This window comes from Falco cherrug, chromosome 12 (genome assembly GCF_023634085.1).
Source record: "Falco cherrug isolate bFalChe1 chromosome 12, bFalChe1.pri, whole genome shotgun sequence".
NCBI classification, from domain to species: Eukaryota; Metazoa; Chordata; class Aves; order Falconiformes; family Falconidae; genus Falco; species Falco cherrug.
This window is the reverse complement of record NC_073708.1, coordinates 35,949,526-35,958,590: the sequence shown is the minus strand read 5'-3', so window position 1 is coordinate 35,958,590 and position 9,065 is coordinate 35,949,526. Positions and strand designations below refer to the sequence as shown.

Here is a 9,065-nt window from a genome sequence, read left to right as displayed (position 1 = left end):
TGTGCCTCACATGGCTGCCAGGGCAGGGTGAGAAGCAGCAAGAGAATTCCTGCCTGGAACCCTCTCCAGGGGAGCAGCCCTGCACTTTCCCAAGCCATGTTTTTTGCTTCTGTATGAGTTCTAAAGTGCTGTGTCAATTTTCTCACCACAGAAAGCAGGGAGCAGAACCCTTGCGCTGTGCCTCACATGGCTACCATGCACGGTGGGAAGCAGCAAGAGAATTCCTTCCTGGCACCTTCTCCAGGGGAATTTCCCAGTTCCCGAGAGACTCCTGGCACCAGCTGCAAGGGGGCTCCCAGCCGAAGGGAATTGGGGTGGGAATTGGTGATGTCTCCTTTCCTTAGGCATGTTAACACTTTGGAATAACAATTGGATGCTTCGCTTCTGTTGCTCTTTTCTCATATTGCTCACAGTAACTGCTACTGGTTCCTTTTATCATATTGCATGCTATTTTCTTTTATTGTAATATAAGAAACTGCGTTTGATATATTCCATCATTTGATATATTTGATAGATTTGATTATATTTGATGTAGAGTTCAGCTTTGCTGTGTATCCAGTCAGTCAGCAAAACATAATTTGGCGTAGTCGGCATCGTATGAAGTAAAACTCTCTCTATTTAAGAAGAAAAAATGTTCCTCGACTTGCTATTGGCAGGTGGGAACCATTGCCTTACGGTGCTTGGGCCAGAGTGGTCTGGTGGTGCTGGGCAGTTGGGCCGTGCCAGGGACAGAGGGACGGGGGCAGGGGAGGGGGCGGGGGGAAGGGGTTTAGGGACGGACGGGTGGGAATGGATGAAGGTGTTTAGGGATGGAGCGGGGTGTGTGGGGGTGGGGCAAGGATGTGTGTTTGTGGGAGTGGGTGTGGGGGGGGGTGGGGGGTGGGGGGAGGTGTGTGTGTGTATTGATAAACCGGGGGTGGGGGCGTGGGGGGGGTTGAGGGTGTGTGCGTTATTTAGAGACCAGATTGGGGGGCCTGGGGGAAGGGTTTTAGGGACGGACGGGGGGTTAATGGAGGCCTTTAGGGAAGAACTGGGGGGTTGGGGGAAGGATTTTAGGGACGGGCCGAGGGTGGGGGAGGGCTGGACCAGGGTCTGGGGGAAAAGGTTTTAGGGACAGGGCGGGGAGGTGGAGGTGGGGGATGATTTCAGGAACAGCCAGGGTGGAGGAGGGGGTCAAGGGAAGTCTTTCAGGGTTGTTTGGGGGGAAGGATTTTAGGGACGGATGTGGTGTCTGGGCGGACTTTTGATGCCACCGTATAGATTCCACTGTATATACGTTTATGTCCAGGGATTCTGTTAAGGGAAGGCTGCTGGCTCGGCAAAGGGACAAGATGTCTGAGCTCCCCAGTTACCACACTGATTTGGTGTTTAGCTCTACGTTAAACACACCTGCGCACAAAGGTTAGGCCAAGCTGACTCTCTAAAGCTGTTAGAAGTGACAAATTAAGGGACCTCTCATCCAGGGAGTCAGCCTTGGGAAGGATGGGGAACAAAGAATGGATGGGGAAAAGATCTCCGTTCTCTTCAGTGATGCAGAAAGAGCCTCTGGGTGAGGACGTTGTGGCCACAGGAGGAGACAAGCCGATAGAGTGCTGCGATCCGCAGAATGTTGGTTGGAAGTCGGGCAGAGGTAATTGTTGTGGGGGGAGATCGCGACCTCTGACTCAGATAGCCCCCGAGAGAGGGCAAGGCCCCGCTTGGGGAGCATGGGGAGCTAGTAAAAAACCTCAGCAGTGCTGTCTGAGGGTGTGTGCTCATTTGTATTAAAGCAAGAAACTTGTAACCCATCCTGTGCCTGACTGAAAATGCATGTGTAATGCGCTATGAGTGTGCAAGTGCTCTGCTGTCCATAGCGCGTGCCCTCGAGTAACTGGGTGAGCACGCTCAGAGGAAACATTCCCCCGTGCTCCCAGCACTGCCATAAAGAATGCCGGCCTTCTGAAACTTGCAAGCAAGGCTTAGAGGGTTTCTCTCCATGACCGACTTTATGGCATCATTCCCACCATACTGGAGAAAGCAAATCTTTTATTGTTTGGTGGTGAAAGCAGCTTGGGCAGTGTCACTGATGTGCAGCACTTTTTTAACCTCAGGTCTAAAGTGCCACCGGTCCCACCGTGGGGTACATCCTTCCTCAGGCTTTCACCAAACGGAAAGGATGCATCAAACCCACCCCACAAACACGTCCTGCCCTTTTTTTATCTTTCCTGGAACGTGGGGACATGACCCTGCTGGGCCATCAGTGCCACCTGCCTGGGAGCCAAGATGGTGCCTTTGCATTCCAGGCTAGGAACTTACCTTCTTTTTTTCCTTTTCAGTGACTTTAGAGCCATCCTTAGGGAGGCTGGTTAAGCTGGTTTACTGCACAGCTGGTCGCCAGTGGAGGGAAATGGTAAGCTCCGCTGTTGCCTTTGGTGTTTACTTGTTACTGTGTCGCTCATTTGAGTGATCTTCTCATGCCCCAGCAAGCAGAAGCTATCACTCCACTTTAGGCCTTGGTCTAATAGTCATGCAAAGCAACATTGAAAGTCATTCTGAGGTCTGGAACAGGCCCCAATATGCATTTTATAAAAGTGCTTCTTGGCTGCTGTTTCTCTTTGTATGGGTTTTTTTCCCATTTCCCCAGACTGCTGAAGCTCTGAAAGGCGCCGATGAGCTGCTCTCCCTCAGTTTGCTCCTTTGCCTTTGGGGAGTGCGGTTCATGTTTTCTTCATGGCTTTGCAGAGGAGAAAATCCATGAGTACACCACCTTGGTTTTTTCACCTAAGCTAATTTCAGAAACTGCCTCCTTTAACTTAAACATGAAACTCTTCTTCACCTCTTTGTGCACTTGTAGAAAAGCAGGGTGGGGTGGGGGGTGGGGGTGTCTTCAGGAAGTGCCTGCAAAAGAGCCTTTGGGAGATCCTGTCCCTTGACTCACATGTGGGGTAGTGAAGAGTCTGAGAAAGTCATGGGTGTTTTGGTGTTCACCTAAGCAGGTTTTCGTTTTGGTTTTTTTCTTTTTTCTTTTTTATCTTATGTAGCTTATGTCACCAGGTAGTGACAGCCTGGGGATGACAGGAGGGGACAGCAGGCAGTGGCAGTGTGGAGTGTGACCAGAGGGGACAGTAGGCAGGGACAGGCCTGGGGGTTACCGGAGGGGACAGCAGGCAGTGACAGCCTGGGTGGTGACAGGAGGGGACAGCAGGCCATGACAGCCTGGGAGGTGACAGGAGGGGACAGCAGGCCGTGAAAACCTGGGGATGACAGGAGGGGACAGCAGATTGGGACAGCATGGGGGTGACAGGAGGGGACAGCAGGCCATGACAGCCTGCGTGGTGACAGGAGGGGACAGCAGGCAGTGGCAGCATCGAGGGTGACAGGAGGGGACAGCAGGCCGTGACAGCCTGGGGGGTGACAGGGCACGGGGCGGTGACAGGCTGGGGGACAGCAGGGACACCGGCGGCCCAGGCGGGGCTGATGAAGGCCCCTCCCCCAGGGGCGCTGAGTGGCCCCCTGAGCCCCTCTGTCACAATGCGGAGCCGCCTGGGTTGCCATAGCGAGCAGCTTGGCCTGGCAGCGCTGGTGCGAGGAGGGAGCGGAGGCCGAGCCAGGGCCTGTCCCCATCGTCCTCCCACCGGGGCTGCGAGGAGGAGCCGGCGGGCTCAGCCCGCGCTGCTGGCCCCAGCCCCTCGGTGGGCCCTGACCTGCTGTGGGGGCCGCGAGGCCAGCTGCTGCGTGAGGTGCCATCGCGGAGCGGGCACCGCCTGGCCCCGGCCATGTCGTGTGTCCACTACAAGTTCTCCTCCAGGCTGAACTCCGATGTGGTCACCTTTCACGGCCCCCACATCTCCCTGCGCGACCTCAGGCGCCAGATCATGGGCCGCGAGAGGCTGAAGGCGACCCACTGCGACCTGCAGGTCACCAACGCCCAGACCATGGAAGGTGCGTGGGGGCGGCGGGCGCGGGGACCGGGGACCGGCCGGCTGGCGATGGCGCAGGCGGCCAGTGAGGCGGTTGGGCCACGGCCGGCAGCGGTGACTTGTGCTGGGGCCTCAGAGCTGCTCTTCCGTGGATGTGCGCTGGCAGCTGCCGTCAGGGCTGTGTGCGCAGCCAGGCACAGCAGCGTACGGGGTCCGTGTGCGACACCGCGCGTGGAAGAGGTTTGGTTTCTGGGAACCCTTCTAGGTAAAACGATAAGGGAATGTGGGACAATGCCTTGTCATCACAGACCTGCCAGATTTCTTTGAAAGCCGGCAGAGAAGGCTGAACATGATAGAAAAGGAGTGGGTGGCTAATTTAAAGGGGAAAAAAAAGTGGGTTTGGTGACTGAAATTTGTCTTCAGCTACTTTTACTCCACCGCATTGGAAAAGCGGTGCTTGGCTGCTGCAGAAACTGCTCAGTAGCAACGTTTTGGATCAAGGGTGTATCTGTGAGTGAGAATCTATGCAGACCCTGGAAAGCCATCTTGTAGACGAGTGTTCTGTCTAAAGTATACTTGGCATTTCTTGCTAATACAGCTTCTTTGCTGCACCATGCTACACATTCATTCAGATGCTGTTGAGCATCATTTCTTCATTTCTTTCAAACGGTGCATTTTTGTCGTGGTACTGCGTGTTAAACGGTGTCAGGGCAGTACTGAAGTTTTATGGCAGATCAGTTATGGTGAATATACCTAGAAATGTTCTTAGAGAAACCCTAAGTTCTTTTGAATCTGAGAAATGGTGCTTGATTCTCAGAGACGGTAATGGTTTTGTATTACTTAGTGTGCTGTTTCAGTTTGGTAATCTACCGTCTGGCAAAGCTTGCATGTGATTAAAGACTTTGGAATATGACTTGTCAGAAATACAAAGACTTGGAAACCATCTCCATTCCTTAAACATTCAAATTTTATCGGTTGGGGTTTTTTTTCTTTTTTCCTGTGGTTCTGTGACATTCCCACAACAGTCTTGTCTTTACAATGTGTACTCATAGGATTTTTTCCTCTTCCTCTTTGATGTATTAAAACTTAAACAGAATAACATGCCTGCTGCGGTAACTGTAACTTTGGCCCCAGCCTTTCAAGTGGTTGGACCTAAAGACACTGTTTACCTACAGATAGGTAAAGTAGGTTCAGGAGAGTATCTGTGAGCAGACTTAACAGCACGGTGTTAGGGGTCTTGGGGGTGTTACGGGATCGCGTGTCATATACAGCAGTAGAGACAAACATGCAGGTAGAGGCAGACGTACAGGTTGTGACACAGATGCTTACTGGAACTTTTGTAAGGGTGTTTTCCCCGTGAAAATGCAAAAATTCCCCAGCGGTTGTCAGAGCAAAGCTAAGGAATACATTTCGGTGTCATTTATGTGTATGCCAGATTTTGGGGTTTTATACATAACCGTGACTCTCCGTTTTTATTGGACAGCATCTACGTGCTTAAAGTCACCTTCAGAAGATGAAGGAAAGAACTAGGCCTGGATGTCCTGCCTAAAGGGGGTTCTTGGAGATCCTCCCTGTGGAGATATGGTAGTGGGTTTTATAACTTTGTGCAGGAGTCCTGACTAAATGTTGGCATGATCTTGGAAAGACCCTTCAGTGAACCTTGAGTGAAGATGGCCAACTTGTTCAGAGTTTTCCGAGCCGCGTGATCACGGAAATCTCGTAATAGAAGCAATGCTAATAGAAGCTAAAAGTAAACAGGATTTTACACATCACTGGGGGGAAAAAAAAGAGATGGTGGACTCTTTTTGAAGATGGTGGGAAGGCAAAATGGATGGTTGGGATGTGTTTTAAAAGGTGGGAGGCGGGGTGGGGGTGTCCTCTTCCGTGCTCGCTATTATAGAGACATGTTCTAGGGTTTTGTAAGCTAACAGGAGCAAAAGCAATGAAAGTTAGATCAGGAAAGAGCCTCATGTTTTAGCAGACTCTGCTTTAGTGACTTTAGAGACCATTTTGCTGTTGGCATTGAAACGATTCAAAACAAATGGAAAAGATTTTGCTGCTTGTGTTTGACTATCAGACCTAAAGATTTCTGGAAAGGTACCGTGAGTGTGTGGACATGATAAAAGCATGACGCTGTGTGTAAAATGTTGCTTTTCTATCCGTAAAGGGTTCCCTGAAGTGCTATGTCATGACATATTAATATCACTCTTACGAACTGACTGATGCTTTCTCTGTATTGATGTTGTTTTCAGAATACACAGATGACAATGCCCTGATTCCAAGGCACTCATCGGTAACTGTTAGGAGAGTCCCTGTTAGAGGAGTTAAAGCTACCGGCAAGACAGACCTTGGGTAAGTAGCCATAACGCGTTGTGTTCTTTGGGAGGGGTTTCAGTGTGTTCACCTTCTTTGTGGCTGTTGGTTTACGGAGGCATTCCGGTTGTCTCTTTCTTGTTAAAGCTGCTGTTAAATTGTGTTGTGACAGGGCAGATTTGAATGTATCTGTCCCAAAGCAGACTTAGATTTTTCAGCCCGCTGGGACGTGGCATTCAAAGTCCAACAGTGGTAGCTGTTCAGACGTTTGAATTGGGTTTGTTCTTGGGGTTGGTTTTTCTGAGAGTCAAGTTCTCCATCCTGTTTCCTCTATGCAGAGAGATTCCTTATTTTATGCTTTTGCTTGTATTGCTTTTAGAGTAAACGGAGAGACACATTGCAGTGTGAACTGGTAATTGGTTCCCATCTGCCAGCAGTCCGAGTCCCAGTGTTTGACTGCTTCCTTTGTTTGGGGGCGGGGGGGCAGGGTATTCTTACACCCCAGAGGGGTGGGGGTGGCGGGGCTGCATGCTGTCTCCAGAGGAAAGACTGAGAGTGGCCAGCTGGCAAACCGTGCGAACAAGAAGTTTCATTCTTAAGTGATTCCTATTAGTTTCCTAAAGACAGTGCCTGTGTCGGGCAAGAGAAAAAGAGCAACGTCCTAGAGCGTATTGCCTTTTGTGCCAGGACGGTGAAGGAGCAGTTGATCTTTTCCAAACCTGAAGCTCAGAAAGCAGTTGGGCACATTCCCAAATGTTGGTAGTTACCTTTCTAAGTTTGATTTCACCCTAAGCTGCTCTCTGTGCTCCAGGTATTACTGCTGTATTCCTCAGATTTATGGAGGACAGAGATCTGATTACAATTGCAGATATTCAAATGTAAGCCTGACTACAGCATTGTTGCTGTCATCGATGTATTCGTCCAGTCCAGTTCTGTATCAGCTGCATCAGCATGGTTTGAATGGTCATGTTTTCCAGCCTTCTTCAAGACAGACCTCTCCTCCACCATTAGTAGATATTATTGACTTGTGGTTATGCCGTGTCTTTCTAATGTTAGTTCTCAATAAATAAAGTATACCGGCGAGTTTCAGCGTGTCTCAAACAAACAGTACAGCAGCATCCTAGTACCCATGAAGCATCTGCAAGCAAACCCCCCTGAATTTATGTGGCTCTCCTGTAAGCTTTGGGCATATTAGTGCTTTCAGGCACTACCAAGAGTTTCTGGATGCCACAGCGCTGTGCTGCTAAGCATGGCCTTGTTTGGGGGGTTAATTTAGATCGGGATGCTTAGTGCTGTCTTGTCAATATAGCCTCCATTTCTGGTTGGATGACACCCTCTCCTGGTGTTGGAATGCTGCCCTAAAATGAGAGGCTAGGTGCCACTAGCATCAAAGATCCAAGAAGCACCTGCACGTGGGGATAAGGGATGAATGCCGCTGCTCTGCTAAAGTTGCAAATGGATCAGGCAGGTCAGCTTTCTATTCCTTCAGCTGGAACCATTGTGGAAACAACTGGTAGAGTTGTTAATGTTTGGGAATGGTGAATGCATGCTGTCATGGTGGAGAGGCCTTCAGGAATGCGTTAGTCACCTTGTAGTATCTTCCTCAAGGCAAGTGGATGAAGAAACCATGGTGTGGTAATCTAAAGCTTTTCCTCGCGCTTCCTCATCTTCAGGAGGTACGTGGCTGTACTTGCGAGCCTGGTGGTGGTGTAGCAGTGGCAGGAAGTATGAGCCTTTCTATTTGTGCAGGACTTGCACAGCAGCCTTTGGGTTGCCTCTGCTCGTGGGACGCTTTGGATGAGGTATGAATTGTTTGTTAACTAGATGGGCGGTTGCATGTTTGATTCATGAGTAGCATGCAGGTACAGACCAACGAGTATGTGGAATCTCGGCAAGGGCTTGTGTGTCATAAGTGTTCCCTAAAATATTGTAGCATGTTCAAGATGATCTTAAAGGAAGTTCTGGTAATCAAGACTTTTTTTCTTATTTTTTTAACACAGGCCTCCTCGATCTCAGAAAATCCTAGGAACTGCTTTCAGGTGATGTTTCTACTGCTATTTGTAGTCACTTTAGGCTAAGTATGGTAGGTACCTGAACACAGTGCTTGGGCTTCCACCAAGAAACACTTTTCTACAGACAACTGTTCTCGTTTTGTCAGAGGAGTGTAGAAACCAAAGTGCTCTATCTGGTACCTATTTGTGGTAGTGGGGCTATACAGATTGCCTGAAGGTGCCTTCGTATTTGGATGGCTGACTATTTAAGAACAGAAAAATGTAGCACAGTCTTCACAGTTTTGGTACTTAGAGAGCAGAAAGAAAATATCTGAGGACTTCTTCTTGCACTGCTGTATTCTGTATCTTAGAGTCATTGGGGGCAAAGAAGGAATGGGATTTTGGGTTTTATTTCAATTGCACTGAATGCACCAGGAGAGCACACTTTATGTATAGAAATAAATTTCCGTATTCATAAGACTGCCAGTACACAATGTTTTGATGTTCAGGTTTTATAAACTGTTTTCCCTGCTTTATGTTGGTTACGAGTGCTTTATTTTAAGTTCTGATCATCTTTCTTTCTTCTTCTAGAAGTCGAACTGGGCCAGCGAGTAGAACATCAAAAGAGGTATGTAAAAACACAAGCTGAAACTTTTTTCTACATGCTGCACCTAAGTCTAAGAAATGTAGCCTCGTACTAATTTTTTAATATATATAAAAATATATAAAATATATATGGTTTATATATAATATTTATAATATATATATCTCAAACATATTTTCCAGTGAAACATAGTGTATGCTGTAAATCCAATGTATTTGATTCAGCATAGTGAAAACTGAGCAATGCCAACATTTGCGC

General features: G+C 48.8%; 1 protein-coding gene across 1 annotated transcript; it reads left to right on the top strand.

Annotated features, from left to right (window-relative positions):
* Positions 1-3,591: 3,591 nt before the first annotated feature.
* Positions 3,592-8,852, top strand: LOC129737234 (E3 ubiquitin-protein ligase RBBP6-like). The gene is made up of 3 exons (XM_055725314.1): positions 3,592-3,921; positions 6,152-6,251; positions 8,795-8,852. The coding sequence occupies exons 1-3, from the start codon at positions 3,756-3,758 to the stop codon at positions 8,850-8,852; spliced, it is 324 nt and encodes a 107-aa protein (XP_055581289.1). The 5' UTR covers positions 3,592-3,755.
* The last annotated feature ends 213 nt before the right edge of the window (positions 8,853-9,065 follow it).